Source organism: Mytilus trossulus, chromosome 7 (assembly GCF_036588685.1).
Source record: "Mytilus trossulus isolate FHL-02 chromosome 7, PNRI_Mtr1.1.1.hap1, whole genome shotgun sequence".
Classification (NCBI taxonomy): domain Eukaryota; kingdom Metazoa; phylum Mollusca; class Bivalvia; order Mytilida; family Mytilidae; genus Mytilus; species Mytilus trossulus.
The window spans coordinates 83,915,077-83,937,126 of record NC_086379.1 but is presented as its reverse complement, the minus strand read 5'-3'; the positions used below and the strand labels follow the sequence as shown (position 1 = coordinate 83,937,126).

Sequence of the window (22,050 nt, the reverse complement as noted above, 5' to 3'; positions counted from 1 at the left end):
GCTTAAACATATGATGAGGCTGTTGTAGACTTTGCTGTGACCTGTAGGCTTAAACATATGGTTAGGCTGTTGTATGCTAAATTGTATTCTGTAGGCTTAAACATGTGGTTAGGCTGTTGTAGACTATTTTGTGACCTGTAGGCTTAAACATATGGTTAGACTGTTGTAGACTTTGTTGTGATCTGTAAGCCTAAACATATGGTTAGGCTGGTGTAGACTTTGCTGTGACCTGTAGGCTTAAACATGTGGTTAGACTGTTGTAGACTTTGTTGTGATCTGTAAGCTTAAACATATGGTTAGACTGTTGTAGACTTTGTCGTGACCTGTAGGCTTAAACATATGGTTAGACTGTTGTAGACTTTGTTGTGATCTGTAAGCTTAAACATATGGTTAGACTGTTGTAGACTTTGTCGTGATCTGTAAGCTTAAACATATGGTTAGACTGTTGTAGACTTTGTTGTGATCTGTAAGCTTAAACATATGGTTAGGCTGGTGTAGACTTTGCTGTGATCTGTAGGCTTAATCATATGGTTAGACTGTTGTAGACTTTGTTGTGATCTGTAAGCTTAAACATATGGTGAGGCTGTTGTAGACTTTGTTGTGACCTGAAGACTTTAACATGTGGTTAGACTGTTGTATGCTATATTGTCACATGTAGGCTTTAACATATGGTGAGGCTGTTGTAGACTATGTTGTAACCTGTAGGCTTAAACATGTGGTTAGGCTGTTGTAGACTTTTTTGTGAACTGTATGTAGACTAAACTTTTGAGGTTATTTAAGGCTATTTTTCACCTGTAGGCTTCAGCATATGGCGAGGCTCTTGTAGACCATTATGACCTTATGACTTAAATATATATATATATAATTAAGATTTTCAAACTGTATGGTACCCTGTAAGTTTTATCATATCATGAGGCTGTTGAAGACTATATGGTTTCATAAGAACTTTGTATCATATGACAAGAGTGTTGAAAACTGTATGGAGATATTCAGCCTTTATCTTAGGGTGAGGCTGTAAAAGAATATTTGGTGATATTAAGACTTTAACTGATGACAATGCTGTTGAGTAATGTATTGCTAAAATTGAGCTTGTGGTGATGCTGTTTAAGACTGTTTGTTTGGTGATATTTAGGCTTTTACTGACGCTGAGGTTGTTGAACAATGTATTTTAATCTTTCAACTTATTGTGAGGTTGTTGAAGACTGTAAAGTAAATTTTACAGTTTCTGTTTTATTGACATTTAGTCAAGATAACTTATAAGATTTTTCTCAGATATCAAACGTTTTAGATGCATAAATAAAATCAGACTACAAGTAAATTTTCAGAAATTTTATTTTCTTTTTTCATCATTTTCAACAAAAAAATAAATACTGTTAATTGCAAACCAGTCACTCCTGAAGTGCTATAGTAATGACATGATCACATGACTGGTGCAGATGATATCACATGATGGATGACATGATCACATGATTGTTGTAGATGATATCACATGATAGATGACATGATCACATGATTTCTTGGACGGAATCAATAATACTGAATGGAACTGGAAAGTCCAGTAATCTCTTGTCTGCTATACCTTTTTAATTTACAATTTACAAACAAATTATCTCGCTTGAATTTGATTAAACACCAAAACAGCTATCTCCTCTTGATTTTTAAATCGAAAGAAATTTAAAGAGGAAAAAATCTGTTAGAAATATAAAGCTATAAATTCTAAACCATGATGGTTATTTCAAAAGATTTGTAAATATGTTAGAAATTGGTAACATTCAAAAGACCATTAATTCTTTTTATTCCATTTAATTTTCTACATAATGCCTTTACTTAATTCAAATAAATCCAAATAAAGCCGTTCAGTAACAGCTGAATGAACATTAAGATATTCCTATCACAAGTGTAAAAATTTAAACCTGATCAAAAAGTTATCAATTTAAATATGTGTCTGATCATGCAAATCAGTAAATAATTTATCACATTTTAACAATAAGATTTACCAACTTGTGACAGTTATTCCTATTGTAACGGTCATAGGCTTACAAAAACTGCTAACTTGCAAAGGTAGAACAGACAAGAGCTATAAGATCTAACATGATAACAAATATGGTAAATGGGGAACAATATGTGTGTCGGATCATAACGAGCATGATCATAGACAATATGTACAGAAATAAATTAATTTGCTAATTACAAGGTCATTTAAAACAATTGACCTAATTATATGTATACAATAAAATTTTGTACTGTACAAAATATTCAGATAAAAAAATATATCTCAAGAAATAAATATATATATATTTTATAACAAATAACAAATTTATCTAAAATGCTGGAATGTTACGCTAACAATCAAATCTCTTTCTTCATTATTTAAATGTTACTTGTAAAACAAATTACTTTGATTGCTTTTAATATCAACCATAAATGGCTACTGGCTCTTTAATATATATTTTTGGACGGATTTATAATCAGAGCCATGAGAATCAATTTTTTATGGTCATTATTATTGTTGATCACAGATATTATCAGTTTTAGCACTTTTAATTTTATCACAGAAAACGAACGATAATAATGTAATATGCCAGGTCAGCATTTTCAGTTTTGACTTATTTGCCCTTTTCATTGGTCAATGTGGAAGTATGAAATGAAATGAAAATAATAGCACTTCACATTCATTTATATCTACATGTGTGTATCCACATGTATGAAGTCTTTTATTTTGAACACATAATAGTTTCAGTAGTATGATAACTTTCTTTAAAATAAAGGTTGACTTTTTTGTTTTTTCTCTAATTGTGAGTGGTGAACACAAAAGCTATAACTGAACTACTGGCATCTTGTTTCTTGGCTATTTCTTTTTTATGAGTATAGTCGATAAGCTTTGAGCAAATTTAAACACCTAATATTTAGTATTCTTATCAAAATTTCTTCAATAAATAGATAAATAAATAAATAAATAAACAAATGACTAGAATTACACGTTCATCAAGATAATTTTGGGCTTGGAATGTTTTCCAGATCGAATAAATTGTCCACATCAAATGCTTCAGCAATGTCTGCAAATGTATTACTCTCTGCCCAGGGGTGCCCATCGAGGGGGTCGTGTTCCTGGACAGGTGATGATGGCATGATAGGTGTATGAAGTCCACTGTTATGATTAATATCCATATGTTCTCCGGGGTTCAGATCATCGCCCCACCAATCAGGAGGAGATATATGAGCACCATTAATTGTCAGATCTAAGGGATCGTTTGTTGTGTAATCCACAGCTATGTCGGGGGAGAGATCAGCTTGTGAAAATAAATCCTCAATACTAAAATTGTCAGAACTACATTCGGATGATGGCGGACTCATGGGATCAGATGGCACTGAATTAGACGAGTCTGGCCCGTCAAGTAAGTCTTCTGTTTTTATTTTAATTCCAGCTATTTCAATGTCTTGATGTAATATGGAGGTCCAGTTGAAGTCACCTTTTAATGATTCATGTTCGTCATTATTGAAATGGACAACACTTTCATTTCTCAATGACTTTCCGTGACACATCGGTAAATAATCGTCTTCAGGTTCCTTCTTGATCTTCTTTAATGGAGGAGCAGAACATGATCCCTCTCGACTATTTCTCCTTTTCTTAAACACACCATTGTCAATCATATCATGATAATCAGGATTAATTCTCCAGAATCCACCTTTTCCTGGCTCGTCTTTCCTCCTTGGCACTTTCTGGAAACATTTGTTCAGTGACAGATTATGTCTGATGGAGTTCTGAAAATAAAAGATCAATATTTAAGTATTGATATCAACGATATAAACACTGTAACAAATCATTGTTAATTATGTTGTTATTTTAATTATGATAATGCTATTAATTAAATCAATTACTCTCCATCATTTCTATTATATAATGATTAATTAAACACCAGTATGTTTGCACCTATAACCATGTTAATATGATAAAGATGTATACAGAAAATAATCAATGCATTGTAAAGGTCATTTTGTTTTCTCTGTTTATATTTATAAAAATTGACATATTATGTGTACCGAATCTCATTGCATATATAACAGTAAATTAGCCAATTGCATATTGTGTAAAAAAAAAATTCAGGTCATTTAATAAAATTCAATTTCTATGTTTTGAATTAGGTTTTAAGTTTACTGAGTCAATAGTACAGCAATAATAGAATTACACGACAGTACATGCATACATGTACTGCAACAATGGTTTTACTGACAGTATAGCAATAATGGAATTACACATACCACAGATTACCTGACAAATTTATATGAAATATTGATTAAACTTCCAGGGCTATTCAAAGCATATGATGAAATTTAAATAAGATTGGTATGTAGGTAATAATTTCACAATATGGTCATTAATTATTGACAAAGTAAATTCATGACCAAGCTTTTTTTCACTATAACCAATTAAATATCTTATTATATAAGATAAATCAGTACAATGTTATATTAATTTGATTATAAAATGTATAAAGTTACAATAGATGGTTTCAGACAAGAATAATTTTAGTCTAGTTTATGATGATAAACCCTATTTAGAACCATAATTTCAAAGTATATAACTATTAATTTTTTTTTTTTTTTAAATTTGAACATTAATTATGAATAAGAAGAAAGCCTTCAACCTATTTCTGAAGATGTCAACAAGTAAACAAAATGTGTCCAATAATAAAATACTAACCTGCCAGCTAGGATCTGCTAATCTGTAGTACATAAAGTTTTCTGTAATCCAGTTGTAGATGGAGGACAATGTGATTTTACTTTTCTTGGTCTCCTTCATTGCCATACAGATAAGAGTGGCATACGAGTACGGTGGCTTCACATATGGATTGGTCTTATAGTCTATTGATTCACCGTTCAAACTTGTAGGTGGTGTATCTCCAAGCTGAAACTTTTGCTCCATTTTACACTGAGGAGGAGAGCAAGAAACGTTCAATATAGCATTAGGATTCACTTTCATGTTCTTGTTGATTTCATTATTTGCATAATTTCCAAAGGGTACCGGACTTGGAGGTGGTGTTGGTGATGTAATCTTCATGATGTTGAGATTCTGAAGCCAGTTTAAACTGGTGAGACTGTCGTCTAGGTTTGATCCACCATTGCTGCAGGTGTCAAGCGGATATTTAGCCATCCAGTTTTGCCTAAATTTGACGGCTAAATTCTCCCTTGTTAGAACTGGCATCTTCCCAGTCCTATTCTGCTGGTGGAGAGCGTAGGCCTGTGGGTACTTCGTCTTGGCGGTTAAGTTTGATCAATTCTAGAAGAAAAATTCCAACCTGAAAAATTAATACAATCTATTTAATTTCATTTCAAAGCAAGTACTGTCACTGTTTATAGATCTATATCAAAACATATAAATCTATCTAAATAAAATCATTTTATGAATGAATGTTAAAATGAAATCGCCATTTGTATACTTGACCTTAATGTTAATATCATTGGTAAAAAAGGACAAATCTTCTCTTAGACTCCATGTTATTGTTACAGATAAACTTTAAAAAAAAATTTTTTTTATAATACTTAACATGCTTAAACTAAATAATTACATTTGACAATTCTGATCGAAATTATCATCTGTTTTTTTTTGTGTATATAAAGAACATGTAAAACAACAATGCATGATTTAAAATAAAATCATGAATATAAAAAAAAAAATGCATTCTGCAAATGTCAAAATAAAGTAATCATTAAAAGTAATAATATTAATAATAATATAAGTAAACATCTTAAATGTCTATGTACACAATAAAAAAATGAAATACCTTGAGCTCCTCTAAACTTGTTTGACTTTCAATATAGTTTAAAATAATGCACAGCTATCCCGGGACTTTATTTATTTCCAAAGCTAAACGTGTTTAATCAGAGTAAAATGTGATCAAACTTGCTCTACAAAAAGGCGTCAATACGTGTTGACCCTTTAAATCCGTTAGATTGATTTGATTATCATTGGACTGTGAAGGACTATATATAGTATCATTGACACGTGTATTTACCTCAGAACAAACAAAATAAATTGTCAAAAACATATATGATTGAGAAAACAATGTCGAAATAAATCACTCTTTCATATTTGATTGCGACAGATTGGTTTAATCAAACTTACCTTGACGGGAAATAAAAACAACTAAAATGTGTTCACTTAATTCCTAATTAGTTTTCGATAAGCCCAGGCGTGTTCATCAACGACCGCGTTAATTAAATCAACAAATTTCTTGATTAACTGCAAGCTCAAGCTTTTATTGCTTTACGGCCTTTCAGTTTTCAAATTCATTTTGATGATATTTAAAACAAGTTGTCGATTTAGGAGACTTTTTAAGAATGAAAGCATTAACCGGGCATTGAGAAAATAAATAAAATTAGTGTGGCAACAATGTAAACCTTAGTAAACAGTCTCTTTATAATTTGCAAGTTGTTGACATTCCGCTATGGCAGCAGATAAACAATGGGGCCTAACTATGTAAAAGACGTTTAATTTGATTGGACTGCAATACACATCACAAGTTATCGATAAAGCTATTGGCTGCGTTATTGGTTGAAAGGTCATAATCGAAATACACATTCATTCATCTAAATATTATGGTTCCAATACACGTTGCCGGTAAACTTTCAAACATAAATAAATCTAAATGCTTTGCACTAATTGTGAGACAAGCAATGGGAGCTGTTTGTTTTCGATTTGACACGCAGACAGATGTGGTTTAATAATATATATTTTTTAAATTTGTTGATCTTTGTTCGTTGGATTTTTTCGGGTTGGGGAAAATTTATTTTAATGCATGTGTATAGTTTTGTCCAGGCATGTATAATTTATCGACGAACAAAATTATTCAGCAATAGAGGGAAACGCAAATGGAATATAGTGCTGTGAACGACCATTTATCTTAAAAGAAAGAGAAAAAAAAGAACGGGGGCGGGTACGGTTTTTCCTACAAAAAATATATTTATGATCCCCAATTTGACGTAAAAAAAAATATTCTGGACAAGTAGATGACAAATAAAAATGTGAATGTAGATTTCCTTTATACCTAATCATACCTTGTACAGTGGTAAATTTGAAATAATTTGATTGATAGGCTAAGCGTCGAAATTTCTTTTTTTTTCGCGCTGTGCGAGGGAAAAGATTTATGACTCGTAAAACAAAACATACCCCCCCCCCTCTTTTGAATTTAGATGGTTGCTCGCCTCCCTTTCTAACGTCATTAAAGTCATAAGAAACCTCAAATCAAAAAAAAATAATGCATATGTTTTTTATAACTCAATGGATAGTTTTCATTGTAAAACTTATGTACATATACTTTTTCTGAAGAAAATTCTTTAATTTATTCATATTTAGAAGAAGTTTACTTTATTTGAATTGCTTCCTTCCAGCAAGCAATTCCCCCGATATATTTTCCGTATGCAAGGTGACCTCCGTGTGGCCCATCTCGTAAAAATCCGGTGACCACAATACGCATGGATGTCCTTAAAAAAAACTATTATCTGAATTTACATGTTAAACACGTGCTCAAATTCCATGCTTTTTTTTTAATTTTTCGTCAATTGTTGACAAACAGGTGACAATCGTTAAACTTCGGCTTCAAAACACGAACTTTAATTACCGGCCATATTTTCACAACACTGACCGATTGAAAAAAAATTGACGATTATACGAGATTTACACGAAAAAAATGATAAATTCTAGCACAGAAGACTAAGTTTATGATGTTTGTATGTATTGGTTTAAGAATTGGAAGAACATTATTTTTCACCGGTCACTCGTTTCTTATGACTTTAAGTTAATTCATTTAACACATCAGTCAATCGTTTCGCATGCTGGTTTTTTCTCTCTTGCATTATCATGATTCTACCAAATTCTACCAACCGGCGCATGTTACAAACAAAGAGTTTGCGAACATATCTGCACCTGTACGCAAAAGTAAAGTCTATCGTTACAACTTGAAAATTAGGATTGACATTGTTTTAAAACTGATTTAGCTTTATAGATTTCCATGTTCAATAATCATATTTATTTGTATGTCTATCCTGATATGATCTGATATAATGCTTCCCTTAAAAAATACCAATAAAGTACGTCATTTGTGATTATATTAAATGCTAGATAAATAAGTGCCCGAACTTTGTGTATACAAGTTATCAGTTGCATTTTCCATTTTGGCATCTTGAGATACATAAGCTACAACTTCGAGGATTTAGTTGAAATGGACAAAACAGAACATATTTTAGTAGCTAAATATTCACAACCAATAGCAAGGTTGCACTAATGGGAGCAAAACTGGAAAGAAAAAGAAACCGAATTCAAAGATATAAAGAGTGGGAAAAGATATTTAAATTATCTAGATATCGGACAATTTCTTTCTTTCATGTTAATCTTTATACGTGAAAATAATTTTGACTTGATTTGAAAATGACACCAATTATACGACAAATTAAATTTTAAAGAATGTGTTTTTATAACTGACGTCATTTGGTGTCATTTCAATTTAATAGGATTTCGATGATTTAAAATGTTGTAATAAATAATGAAAACCCATTTGTCTTGTTTAACAGTTATTAAAACACGGGTAGATTAAAACAAATACACTTTTAAACAAACAAACAAATCGTGGAAGGAATTGTGAATGACAGATACATCATCGGTACGCATGAAGTCAAGCCTATAAAATAGTGAAAACAACACGTTTAATAATTTCATGCGTCCGAAGCGCTTTTCTGGTATAATAAATCATGGATATGAACTAAGACTGTGTATTTGTGCTTTTTCTTTCCTTTTTAATGTGATTTGAAACGCAAACGGTAGATTGGGAGGGAAAACTCAGTGCCCCCCCCCCCCCCCCATTTTTTTTGACAAGCATTGAAAATTGCTCCTAAAGACATAAACCGTAGTACCGCTATACGTTCTTGCATACCCAGTCATAGATCATAAATTCGCGGCATTTTTAAGCAGTAACACGTATTACTTCCATACGAATCGATAATATATGCAGTTTGCTTAATCAAATATAATGATACCACAAATTATTCTATACTAAACGAACATGACGATTAAAGGGTTAAAAGCTCATCCAAATAGTATATCCCTTTATGATTCTTTATTGGGAATAATATATGTGAATTCACATGAGTTCTTGTACAAGTTCTAGGCAAGTATCCTTATACAAACTCATATAAGTTCGTGTACAAGTTGAAGACTTTAATTCATAAACTTGTACGGATTCTGAAGCTTATTAATCATGTATGCATACACTCTCCCTTGACGAAGTTTATCCTATTATATTTTTATACGGAATTTAAGCCGATCCAAATTACATTTAAAATAAATTTGAAAGGCTTGTTATGAATATCTTTCCACAATACTTGTTTCGCCATTTTTATAATATCAGTTCACATTTTGAGAAAAACTGCACTTAGGTTCACCACATACATAACAATAACAATACGGAAAGAGAGGTAATATACAGTGTAGCAAGGATTTGTATATTGTTCCTGTTTAGTGTAGGCCATATGAGATAAGTTTTGTAGTTGGATTGCAGCTAAATTTTCTTTCAGTTACTTTTGTTGTTTGGTTGCTGTCTTTAATATTGACATGCTTAGACCTCTTATCCCCTTTATGCGTGAATAACACATTTTCAAAGGTCAAGTAAAATATTTTAGAGTGACAGTAGTAGTTGGAAAGCAGTGTTATGAACGAAAATGAATAAAAAAGACATGTACACATTTCACTTTTTTTTTTAAATATTCATGTTCATACAACAATATCATATAATTTTAATACGAAAATTGCACAAACAGACTTTATAAACGCCAGCTCTTCCTTTTGATCAATTTAGGTAATTATTACTTTGTAATTGAAGAGAAATAAGAATTATTTATCGGTAAATCTACATAAACCTTATATCGTAAAAAGATCGTAAGATCGTAGCTTACCAGGTGTATTTTCATAACGTTGTTAACCAAGCGATAAAACCGGACATTTACAATAGAAGCGAGTATCATGATATAAGTGGCGAGTTTATGACTTCTCACGATACGCGCGAACTAACGAGATACTGCGAGATTCCAATCCTTCTCACTATACAAATCCTTGAGTGTAGATAACTTAGTACTGCTGTGTTAGCTTAGACAATTTTATTTCATGAAACCTACTTGGAACTATAAATTTGTTGATATTTGGATTTAAAAAAAAAGCCGCGTTTCTATTGCAATATACAACTTTAAAAGATCCCGTCTTGAACATGCATGTAATGTTTTCCACTGGACGGCAAGCAACCAAAAATAACATATCGATCAGTAGCAAACTTATTATAATTTAGTTTCTTGTGTATAATTCAGAGTTTAGTATGACGTCCATTATCACTGCACTATTATGTATATTTTTAGGGGCCAGCTGAAGGACACCTACGGGTGCGGGAATTCTCGCTACATTGAAGACCAATTGGTTGCCTTCGGCTGTTGTCTGCTCTATGGTCGGGTGGTTGTCGCTTTGACATATTCACCATTTCCTTTCTCAATTTTATTACAATATAAAAAAGAAGATGTGGTATGATTGCCAATGAGACAACTATCCACTAAAGACCAAAATGACACAGGTCACCGTACGGCCTTCAAGTAGCTTTAATACGGTAAGGCTATCTTTACAGTGATTAAGTATGCCCGTGTGTATTCTTTTTGTCATCTGTAATCTTGATATTAGTGAATTTTAAAGTATTCAACTTATATGGAGCTGGTGTATATTGTGCGTTATTTCTCTGTGTCTGTCCTGTTTCCGCTGATACGTGTTGGAGAGCGGAAGGATTGAGAATATACATTTTTAAATTGGAACTTAATGTATGTGTATTTTATAACTTATAATTAACTTAGTCAATCAGAATAAACCTGTTTTTCCATTTCAGGCAAATTTCGTGTGAAAAAATGGTCAACAACATATATTTAACAACAGACAAGTATCTATATAATAGTCTATGAAAAGTTGTGAACAATAAAAGAGACTGTTAAAGAATTGCCATAAACAAGTCACTCAAAACATGGTCAAACATTTGAGATTTGACCAACATATACCACCGACAATGTTTCAAAATTGGGACAGCCAAATGAACATGTGGATGGGTTCTGTTCTTTTTATATACAACACACTCCCCCTTTTCAGTCTCAGTGGCCCCGGAACATGAACGAATGCATTAATGACAAGCTGGTTCGGAGTCGATGCAGACAAAGATGTACGACCGAGATATTTTCTTTCCATGCAGTTGCATTAGAATGACGATAAATATATTTACTTTGAACTTTTGCGAGCCTCTAAATTTAGCTTCATGTTAGCAAATATCTGTGTACTGACTCCGCTCACGAATTTGCTTGTATATTTACAAACAAACTTTTGAAATTACAATAAAAAAATACCCCCAACACAGACACACACCAATAGAAATTCCCAATCCCTTCAGAATAACCATTAACATATCCTTGCTACAGAAAAAAGGAATGTTTTAATTTACTTGTTTTAACACGAAAAGGCCACGGGAAACTTAAATTTAGAAGAATAATGGCAAAAACCGTAACTGTATTTTTAATTGTGTACATTAATAATTAGCCATTGAAATCCATTGATTAAAGTTATATCATATATACAAATATAAATAATTATTTGATAACGGGGACACATTAATTATTCGTCTACCCTGTGGCACACTATTCTATTCGGTTCCAGGTTCAAAGAAAATAAATAATTACCACCAATACATGGGAAAATTTGTATTTTCACCATTTCAAGTATTAAAGTAATTTTTGCTTTTTAATTATTTTTATTTAATCTTATGTAAGCCATTTCAATATTACTTGAAAGTTTTCCAAAGATCAATGAATCAATGGAGTCCAATCCTCGTTGTTTGTTTGGTTTTTTTTTTAAATATAAGTTTTATAATAAAAAAAAATACTACGCCAAAGAAAGAAAGACGTAGGAAAAATTCTAAGAGAGAATAAGTCTTGTTAGTCAATTGTTAACAAAAAATGAAAAATGGTAAAAAGACAATCAGCGGTTTACAAAACACGAAATAAAAAACTAAGTACAGACCCGTTGATCAATAACCTTAGTTATGTTAAATTTTAAGCAAAAAGTTGTAATAACGATGCTTTTTTTTTATAATTTGACTAGAAAATGCATAGTTTTCCAACTTTAGACAAAATAAACGAAAGTTGAATTTGTATTATTTATTTGTTGAAATCGTAAATTTGTGGTAAAATGAAACTAGTTCTTGAGTTTTTCCACTATCCAGTTTGAATCTTGAGATCAGTATCAAAAAGAACACACTATAAAACAAGTACATTGTTACAAGTAGTACAAGTAGTACAAGTAGTACAAGTAGTACAAGTAGTACATTGAAGACCTGTTGGTGACCTTCTGCTGTTTTTTTTTCTTTGGTCGGGTTGTTGTCTCTTTGACACATTCCCCATTTCCATTCTCAATTTTACAGTAAAAAACATAACTCTAAATTAAGAGTGTATTTATACAACCACACCAAAAGGTCGTTGAAACACTACGCTTCCATATCAAAAGTCTAAGACTTTTTTTTTCCATTCATAAAAAGATATTGCATGATACATTATCATAAAAAACACAATGCAGAACATTAAAAAATGTCTAAAAAACACAAAAAATCGCCAACAACTGAAACTAAAAAATAAAATAAAAACAAGGGGAAATGGTGTTTGAGAATTATGGGTGTCAATTTTAATTAAATTTAGGCCCTACTGCATTTATTTATTGACTGTGTATTGCTATGAATAATAACATAACATACATTTCACCCCTGGGTGAGGGATTTTCTCGCTGTATTGAAGATCCATTGGTGGCCTTCGGCTGTTACCTTCGGTATGGTCGGGTTGTAGTATCTTGACATATTCCCAATTTCCATTCTCTATTTTATTTAGTACTATAATGCAAATTAGCAGGACAGCGATATTAAAATGTCATCTTAATTTTGGAGAGCACAAATTTTCTATTATAAAATTCTATTATAGATTAAAATCAAAGGATATGGGGTATCCATCTGTTCCTCAAAATCAATGCATAATCATGCACAGAACAAACCAGTCGAAAGAACACGGACAGCTTATATTGCTGTTCTTCATCTCAAAGTCACCGTGAGGCCTTCAACATGAAGAAAAAAAAAACCCAACCAAACATACAAGGAAATATTAGTTGTTATGTAACTGCACGACGGAGTATTCTACTGATCTGTACAGTTTGTTCTTATATTGGACTCAATAGGATCAATTTCTCTTAGCGAGTCAATGCTAATTTATAAGGGCCAATTATCCCATAAAAGGTAAAGCCAAGTTCCCCATCAGAGGTAAGGCTAAGTTACCCATCAGGGGTAAGGCTAAGTTACCCATCAGAGGTAAGGCTAAGTTTCCCATCACAGGTAAGGCCAAGTTCCCCATCAGAGGTAAAGCTAAGTTCCCCATAAGATGTACGGCCAATTTCAATGCAAGATATAATGCCAATTTCCCCAGAAGAGGTAAGACCAAATCTCATAAGAGGTAAAGCCAATATCCACAGAAGAGGTAGAGACAACCTCTTCATAAGTGGAAAAGCCAATTTCTCCTGAAGAGGTTAAGACAATTTCCCATTAATAGAAAGAACCAATTTCTACTTAAGAGATAGGACCAATTTCTCTTAAAGAGGTAGAGATAATTTCCCCGAAAGAGATAGGACCAATTTCTCTCAAAGAGGTAGAGCTAATTTCCCCGAAAGAGATAGGACCAATTTCTCTCAAACAGGTAGAGCTAATTTCCCCTAAAGAGATAGGATCAATTTCTCTCACAGAGCTAGAGCTAATTTCCCTGAAAGAGATAGGACCAATTTCTCTCAAAGAGGTAGAGCTAATTTCCCCTAAAGAGATAGGACCAATTTCTCTCACAGAGCTAGAGCTAATTTCCCCTAAAGAGATAGGACCAATTTCTCTCACAGAGGTAGAGCTAATTTCCCCTAAAGAGATAGGACCAATTTCTCTCACATGGGTAGAGCTAATTTCCCTGAAAGAGATAGGACCAATTTCTCTCACATGGGTAGAGCTAATTTCCCCTAAAGAGATAGGACCAATTTCTCTCACATGGGTAGAGCTAATTTCCCCGAAAGAGATAGGACCAATTTCTCTCACATGGGTAGAGCTAATTTCCCCTAAAGAGATAGGACCAATTTCTCTCACATGGGTAGAGCTAATTTCCCCTAAAGAGATAGGACCAATTTCTCTCAAAGAGATAGAGCTAATTTCCCCGAAAGAGATAGGACCAATTTCTCTCACATGGGTAGAGCTAATTTCCCCTAAAGAGATAGGGCCAATTTCTCTCATAGAGCTAGAGCTAATTTCCCCTAAAGAGATAGGACCAATTTCTCTCAAAGAGGTAGAGCTAATTTACCTGAAAGAGATAGGACCAATTTCTCTCAAAGAGGTAGAGCTAATTTCCCCTAAAGAGATAGGACCAATTTCTCTCAAAGAGGTAGAGCTAATTTCCCCGAAAGAGATAGGACCAATTTCTCTCACAGAGGTAGAGCTAATTTCCCCTAAAGAGATAGGACCAATTTCTCTCAAAGAGATAGAGCTAATTTCCCCGAAAGAGATAGGACCAATTTCTCTCACATGGGTAGAGCTAATTTCCCCTAAAGAGATAGGACCAATTTCTCTCAAAGAGGTAGAGCTAATTTCCCCTAAAGAGATAGGACCAATTTCTCTCAAAGAGGTAGAGCTAATTTCCCCTAAAGAGATAGGACCAATTTCTCTCACAGAGGTAGAGCTAATTTCCCCTAAAGAGATAGGACCAATTTCTCTTAAAGAGGTAGAGCTAATTTCCCCGAAAGAGATAGGACCAATTTCTCTCAAACAGGTAGAGCTAATTTCCCCTAAAGAGATAGGACCAATTTCTCTCACAGAGCTAGAGCTAATTTCCCTGAAAGAGATAGGACCAATTTCTCTCAAAGAGGTAGAGCTTATTTCCCCTAAAGAGATAGGACCAATTTCTCTCACAGAGGTAGAGCTAATTTCCCCTAAAGAGATAGGACCAATTTCTCTCAAAGAGGTAGAGCTAATTTCCCCGAAAGAGATAGGACCAATTTCTCTCACAGAGCTAGAGCTAATTTCCCTGAAAGAGATAGGACCAATTTCTCTCAAAGAGGTAGAGCTAATTTCCCCGAAAGAGATAGGACCAATTTCTCTCACAGAGGTAGAGCTAATTTCCCCTAAAGAGATAGGACCAATTTCTCTCAAGGAGGTAGAGCTTATTTCCCCTAAAGAGATAGGACCAATTTCTCTCAAAGAGGTAGAGCTAATTTCCCCTAAAGAGATAGGACCAATTTCTCTCAAAGAGGTAGAGCTAATTTCCCCTAAAGAGATAGGACCAATTTCTCTCACAGAGGCAGAGCTAATTTCCCTGAAAGAGATAGGACCAATTTCTCTCAAAGAGGTAGAGCTAATTTCCCCTAAAGAGATAGGACCAATTTCTCTCAAAGAGGTAGAGCTAATTTCCCCTAAAGAGATAAGACCAATTTCTCTCACAGAGGTAGAGCTAATTTCCCCTAAAGAGATAGGACCAATTTCTCTCACAGAGGTAGAGCTAATTTCCCCTAAAGAGATAGGACCAATTTCTCTCAAAGAGGTAGAGCTAATTTCCCTGAAAGAGATAGGACCAATTTCTCTCACAGAGCTAGAGCTAATTTCCCCTAAAGAGATAGGACCAATTTCTCTCACAGAGGTAGAGCTAATTTCCCCTAAAGAGATAGGACCAATTTCTCTCAAAGAGGTAGAGCTAATTTCCCCTAAAGAGATAGGACCAATTTCTCTCAAAGAGGTAGAGCTTATTTCCCCTAAAGAGATAGGACCAATTTCTCTCAAAGAGGTAGAGCTAATTTCCCCTAAAGAGATAGGACCAATTTCTCTCAAAGAGGTAGAGCTAATTTCCCCTAAAGAGATAGGACCTATTTCTCTCACATGGGTAGAGCTAATTTCCCTGAAAGAGATAGGACCAATTTCTCTCAAAGAGGTAGAGCTAATTTCCCCGAAAGAGATAGGACCAATTTCTCTCAAAGAGGTAGAGCTAATTTCCCTGAAAGAGATAGGACCAATTTCTCTCAAAGAGGTAGAGCTAATTTCCCCTAAAGAGATAGGACCAATTTCTCTCAAAGAGGTAGAGCTAATTTCCCCTAAAGAGATAGGACCAATTTCTCTCACATGGGTAGAGCTAATTTCCCTGAAAGAGATAGGACCAATTTCTCTCAAAGAGGTAGAGCTAATTTCCCCGAAAGAGATAGGACCAATTTCTCTCACAGAGCTGGAGCTAATTTCCCTGAAAGAGATAGGACCAATTTCTCTCAAAGAGGTAGAGCTAATTTCCCCGAAAGAGATAGGACCAATTTCTCTCACAGAGGTAGAGCTAATTTCCCCTAAAGAGATAGGACCAATTTCTCTCAAAGAGGTAGAGCTAATTTCCCCTAAAGAGATAGGACCAATTTCTCTCACAGAGGTAGAGCTAATTTCCCCTAAAGAGATAGGACCAATTTCTCTCAAACAGGTAGAGCTTATTTCCCCTAAAGAGATAGGACCAATTTCTCTCAAAGAGGTAGAGCTAATTTCCCCTAAAGAGATAGGACCAATTTGTCTCACAGAGCTAGAGCTAATTTCCCCTAAAGAGATAGGACCAATTTCTCCCAAAGAGGTAGAGCTAATTTCCCCTAAAGAGATAGGACCAATTTCTCTCAAAGAGGTAGAGCTAATTTCCCCTAAAGAGATAGGACCAATTTCTCTCAAAGAGGTAGAGCTAATTTCCCTGAAAGAGATAGGACCAATTTCTCTCACAGAGCTAGAGCTAATTTCCCCTAAAGAGATAGGACCAATTTCTCTCAAAGAGGTAGAGCTAATTTCCCCGAAAGAGATAGGACCAATTTCTCTCACAGAGGTAGAGCTAATTTCCCCGAAAGAGATAGGACCAATTTCTCTCAAAGAGGTAGAGCTAATTTCCCCTAAAGAGATAGGACCAATTTCTCTCACAGAGGTAGAGCTAATTTCCCCGAAAGAGATAGGACCAATTTCTCTCAAACAGGTAGAGCTAATTTCCCCTAAAGAGATAGGACCAATTTCTCTCAAAGAGGTAGAGCTAATTTCCCTGAAAGAGATTGGACCAATTTCTCTCAAAGAGGTAGAGCTAATTTCCCCTAAAGAGATAGGACCAATTTCTCTCACAGAGCTAGAGCTAATTTCCCCTAAAGAGATAGGACCAATTTCTCTCACAGAGGTAGAGCTAATTTCCCCTAAAGAGATAGGACCAATTTCTCTCACAGAGGTAGAGCTAATTTCCCTGAAAGAGATAGGACCAATTTCACCATGAGAGATAGTACCAATTTCCTGTAAAAAAGGTAGGACAAATAAATTTCTCTTAAAGAGACAGGACAAATTCCATCTAAAGAGACAGAGCTAAGTTTCCATAAATAGATAGAACAAATTTCCCCTAAAGTGAAAAGACCAATTTCCCCTAAAGCTGTATAGCCATTACTTACATAGATAGGGCCTATATCATTAAAGAGGTATGTCAATTTCTCTTCAAGAGACAAATATACCCTAGAGAGGGCAAGCCAAGTTATCCATCAAGAGGTAGGTCCATTACATTAAAATGGTAAGGCTATTTTATCCTAAAACGGAAGGACAATTTCCCTTAAATAGATAGGACCAATTTGTTCAAACAACAATTAACCAAATAATCATGTTAAATGTGTACTTTGAGGTTGTAACCACATTATGCTGTATTTTTAAAATGACACCACAGAGCCTTGGCTCACACTGAACAGAAATCTATAAAGGTAACCCAAAATTACTAGTGTAAAACCATTTAATTGGGGGGGGGGGGGAAACAGTCTTATCTATATAGAACGAGAAAAACTCATGAACCACATCAACAAACGACAACTACTGTTCATCAGGGTTCCTGACTTGAGACAGATGCAAGCAAATCCCTCATTTTATTGATTTTGTATTTACATTGTCATTATAGATCAAATTTATTCTTCAGTGTATGTTCACTTGTGTAAATATTTCTTTTGTTTGAGTTAAGCCATTTCAATTCATATTTGATAGAGTGTTTTTCCAAGTTGTGATGTTACACTATTGTTTCAGGTAAGGTTGAAGGTTGGTACCTATTAAAATGTTAAAACCCACTGCATTTGTTTGCACCTAAAAGTATGTTTCTAAGATACTATGTGCAAAAGGTCCACTATATATAAATCATGTAAACATTGTAAGTTGCACATGTCTGTTTGGCAGGGTAGATCTGGCCTTGACTTCAATTTCATGGTTTATGGAATTGAAATGCTGATGAACTTATGGATTTTAATATACCTATTTGTCAGCTCATACAAATGAAAACTAAAGAAGGATATCTATAAACAACAACTTTTGGTTGGTACTAAATATTCTCAGAGAGTTGCCATTAACTTCAGTCAACAGGAAATCTGGATCCAAAAAGCAATAGTAGTAAGACAAGAACAACAATTCTCAAAGGGGTGAGGTGGTATAAAAACAAGCAGAATAGAGAAAGGAATGTTTTATTGCAAAACAGCTGTAACATACATATGTTATAACAAAAGTTTTATTAAATCATACATCAGAATCAATATCTTGTCATCAAATAAAGGGAAGTAACTGGAAAATTGTTCACTACATTTAACATATTGTTACCAGCACAATATTTCAGAAATTAGAATCATGAAATGATTGATGTACAATTAAATCAAATTATAATTGTAGATTTTCAAAGGAATCGTTCTACATCAATAAAATGTGTGTCGAAAATCTATACAGGTTTTTATATATTTTTTTTTCCTAGTTTTTTTTAACATTTTTTACTCCAAAATAAAGTAAACAACTTTTGGTTAGATTTATTTTTCAAAACCTTATAATAATCTCCCCACCTTATTAATATTCAGATAACTTACATTTTGTAGGTTTGATTGAATCTAATCTATGAGAGTTATGATCCAGTAAAAAGCTAAAACATTTAATATCAAGGCAAAGAAAGCAGACCTTTTTTTTTCTTTTATTCAAAGCAGAGATACTGTGCTATTATAAAGTTTGTTCATAAATAAAAAAAATAGCTATGGTGACTAATAAATTATAAGCTATGGATTAAAAAGAATAATTACAAGAGTATTTTTGTTACTTAAAAAGATTTTAAATGAGAATTTATTCTGATATACTTAAATACACATCAAACATCACGTTAAACAAAAGCAGAAATTGAACTATAATAATTTAACCCTATATGGAAATTTTAAAGTACTTTTTTCTTTTCTATAAAAATGAAAAAAATATATATTTTTAATTCATATGTATTGGTATAAGGTCAATGAGACAAATCATCAACACGAGACCTATACAACATTTGAAGATAAGATTTTACTTTTGTGTCTTTTTTTTACATTTCAAATGCTGAACGTTGTTTTGTGTTTTTTTCTATCTGTTCATAAATTCATAAATTCTCTATATCAACACATTAAACTTCTGATATGGTAATGTTAAGCTTTTCAACTAAAGGGGAATAACTCATAGTTAACATAATGCAAATCTCATTAAATATTTACAAATTATTTACACATTATTTGCAGCACCTATGTTGCTATTGTGCTATCAAACATAAATTTAGCTAAACTCCTATTCAAATATCAACAGCAAACTAAAGGATTTCCCATATTATGTTTAATTACTAGAAAGGCACCAAAATTGATATACATCAAATAAATGTTTTTAATTTATAAATATCTTTTCATTTTAAACATTTGTCATAGTATTTTTCATAAGACTGTTAATTGCTTTATCATTATACACTGTTAAATCTGATCTATAAAAATGCAAAGGAATTACACCGGTAGTCGTACCATGAGAATCAGTTCTTTCAAAAACTTAAAAACAATCTATTTCTTTGAAGTTGGAAGAGTATTTCATAATTTTTTGTTTTTTACTATAACCAGTTTTTATATTTTGTTTTGTGCTAACTTTTACCTGTCTCTTCTAGATGTATTTATTTTTTACACTGTCTAAAGATAATTATGAACATGAAACACAAATTTTCATACAAAACTTTAAAAGTATAAAAAGCAACTTTTCATCACAATAAACATAAAACAATTAAAGCATGTAAATATTAAGTAAAGTATAAATACATTCAAAAAATATTTAAAAGCAGTATTTCATGTGAAGAAATAACTTCATTATATATCAAAATAGTACTTTTTACTGCATATTCATATCTTCATTGTATAAAACTCAAATGTAAATTATACAGTTTTAGTGTGTGACTTTTCTTCACTCTCATCATATAATTAATAAAGAGTATAAATCTTTAAAGATTTTCCCTTTCATAAATTTGGAAATTAATAATTTTTATAAATCAATTACTATATTATACAATAATTCGTACCGGTAGTCTTTAGAAAACAGATCTATCATTAGACGACAGTTTTAGCATATCAAAAATACAAAGAATGCTTCCTTATATAAAACTACTGGTCTTCTAGAAACTTTAAATGTTATTTTAATTAATATTTTTAAGAGATATAATTCATATAAAGTGGAGATGTCATGTTGGTTTTTAGTCAGATCTTATTTTCTACTCCATACATCCTGGCAATGTTCGACCATCTACAAAATAAAACAACATTCATAAACAGATTGACAAAAATTAACCAATTGAAAGATACATACTGTAAACTAACTTATTTTTGTAGATTCTTATTTCGGGTTTAGCCTATTTCGCTGCAATTTAATTTTTAATTTATGTTTCCGATATTTTTCTACTCGCAAAAGTTGCAAAAACAAATCACTTGCAAAAATTACTGTGGATTTATTGTTTTTTGTTAGATACCAATTTTGGTGGATTTCGTTGGGCAGGTGAGCTACGATATCAAATGTTTAACGAATTACAAATTTTCCATAGGCTTGGGCATAACTTTATACCAACAATCACAGAATTTATGTTCTTAAAACTGTGGATATATCTTATCAAAATGAACACTACATACATTAGTATACATATACCCTACCTCACAGGTAACTGATAAGTATAGATTATAACATGTCCTTTACCATATTAGCCCTGGTATCATCCTGAGACTCCCATATCTGCCTGAGGCTTAAGCTGAGGGCTGACTTGGGTCGAGGGATGATACCAGGGCCAATATGGAAAAGACATGTTATAATCTATTTATCATATATTTCAGTTCTACAGATAAGAGAATCAATTATAACAATTTATTGAAACATAACAACTGGTCAGATCTTAAACATCTTATCAGAAAAGTGTAATCAATTGTCGTTAATGATGCAATGACGTCACATCATTTGGAATAAGGGCACAATAACCAATATACTCTTTTTTGGCCTGGGCAATTTTGAGGTTATTACATATGCAAAACCTAATGTATTTGTAACAAATATGTGATAATAACACTTACTCCACATTCCTGAGCTGTTTCCATACTTTTACACCAGTAAGAAGGACCAAAGCCACATTTTTTCTTGCCTAGATTCTTTGGTTTGTAGTAAAGCCTGTTGTCCTTCCTAAGAACATTTTTGAGCTCCTCTTTGATGGCAGTTGATGCTGTCTTTGGAAGCTGATTATTGATCCTTGATGAGGTGCACATGTCTATGTCCTGTTAAAAAAGAAACAATTATCCCTAATGTACAAATAATTTCCATTTTCTAATTTCTACAGTTTGAGGTGTAATACCACCAAACTATGGTACATCTCATCAGTTTGTATATGAAAAAATATTCCCTTGAATTTGACAGTTGTAGGTAATTAATTCTACAATGTATTGCAGTAAAGCATTTCTATGTCATAAACATATGTCTTGGGTATTTTAAAGCACCATTATTTTTTTATTTGGGGTTTCTATAGAATATTTTGTAAACTTGAAGTTACATGGTTACTAAAGCTTGTAAACAGGTTAAATAAGGGGAGAAATTTGATTGATTAACTTCCAGTGATGGTTATTAA

The 22,050-nt window shown here is 32.9% G+C and overlaps 2 protein-coding genes across 5 annotated transcripts in view; both read right to left on the bottom strand.

Moving 5' to 3' along the window:
• Positions 1-1,314: 1,314 nt before the first annotated feature.
• On the bottom strand, positions 1,315-6,469 carry LOC134726027 (forkhead box protein J1-B-like). 3 transcript variants are annotated; one of them, XM_063590390.1, is made up of 3 exons: positions 6,400-6,469; positions 4,703-5,297; positions 1,315-3,762 (listed from the first exon to the last, which is right to left on the bottom strand). In XM_063590390.1, the coding sequence occupies exons 2-3, from the start codon at positions 5,201-5,203 to the stop codon at positions 2,986-2,988; spliced, it is 1,278 nt and encodes a 425-aa protein (XP_063446460.1). In that variant the 5' UTR covers positions 5,204-5,297; positions 6,400-6,469; the 3' UTR covers positions 1,315-2,985. The 3 variants fall into 3 exon arrangements, with proteins under 3 accessions (XP_063446460.1, XP_063446459.1, XP_063446458.1); XM_063590389.1 differs by having other exon boundaries at positions 6,125-6,414; XM_063590388.1 differs by lacking the exon at positions 6,400-6,469 and adding an exon at positions 5,784-5,989.
• A 12,116-nt stretch (positions 6,470-18,585) lies between these two features.
• The window catches only part of LOC134726025 (prosaposin-like), a 30,566-nt gene continuing 27,101 nt past the window's right edge, over positions 18,586-22,050 (bottom strand). For both annotated transcript variants that reach the window (XM_063590386.1, XM_063590387.1), the window contains exons 20-21: positions 21,506-21,703; positions 18,586-20,693 (exon numbers count right to left, since the gene is read on the bottom strand). In XM_063590386.1, the coding sequence (XP_063446456.1) occupies positions 20,655-20,693; positions 21,506-21,703 (237 nt within the window). In that variant the 3' untranslated portion in view covers positions 18,586-20,654. The remainder of the gene's footprint in view (positions 20,694-21,505; positions 21,704-22,050) is intronic.

Bases quoted from the DNA above. Each gene is read 5' to 3' on its own strand.
- LOC134726027 (XM_063590390.1), bottom strand. From the start codon at position 5,203: ATGCCAGTTCTAACAAGGGAGAATTTAGCCGTCAAATTTAGGCAAAAC. The intron at 3,763-4,702 runs GTTAGTATTTTA...TTTTATTTTCAG, and splicing joins TAGCAGATCCTAGCTGGCAG to AACTCCATCAGACATAATCT.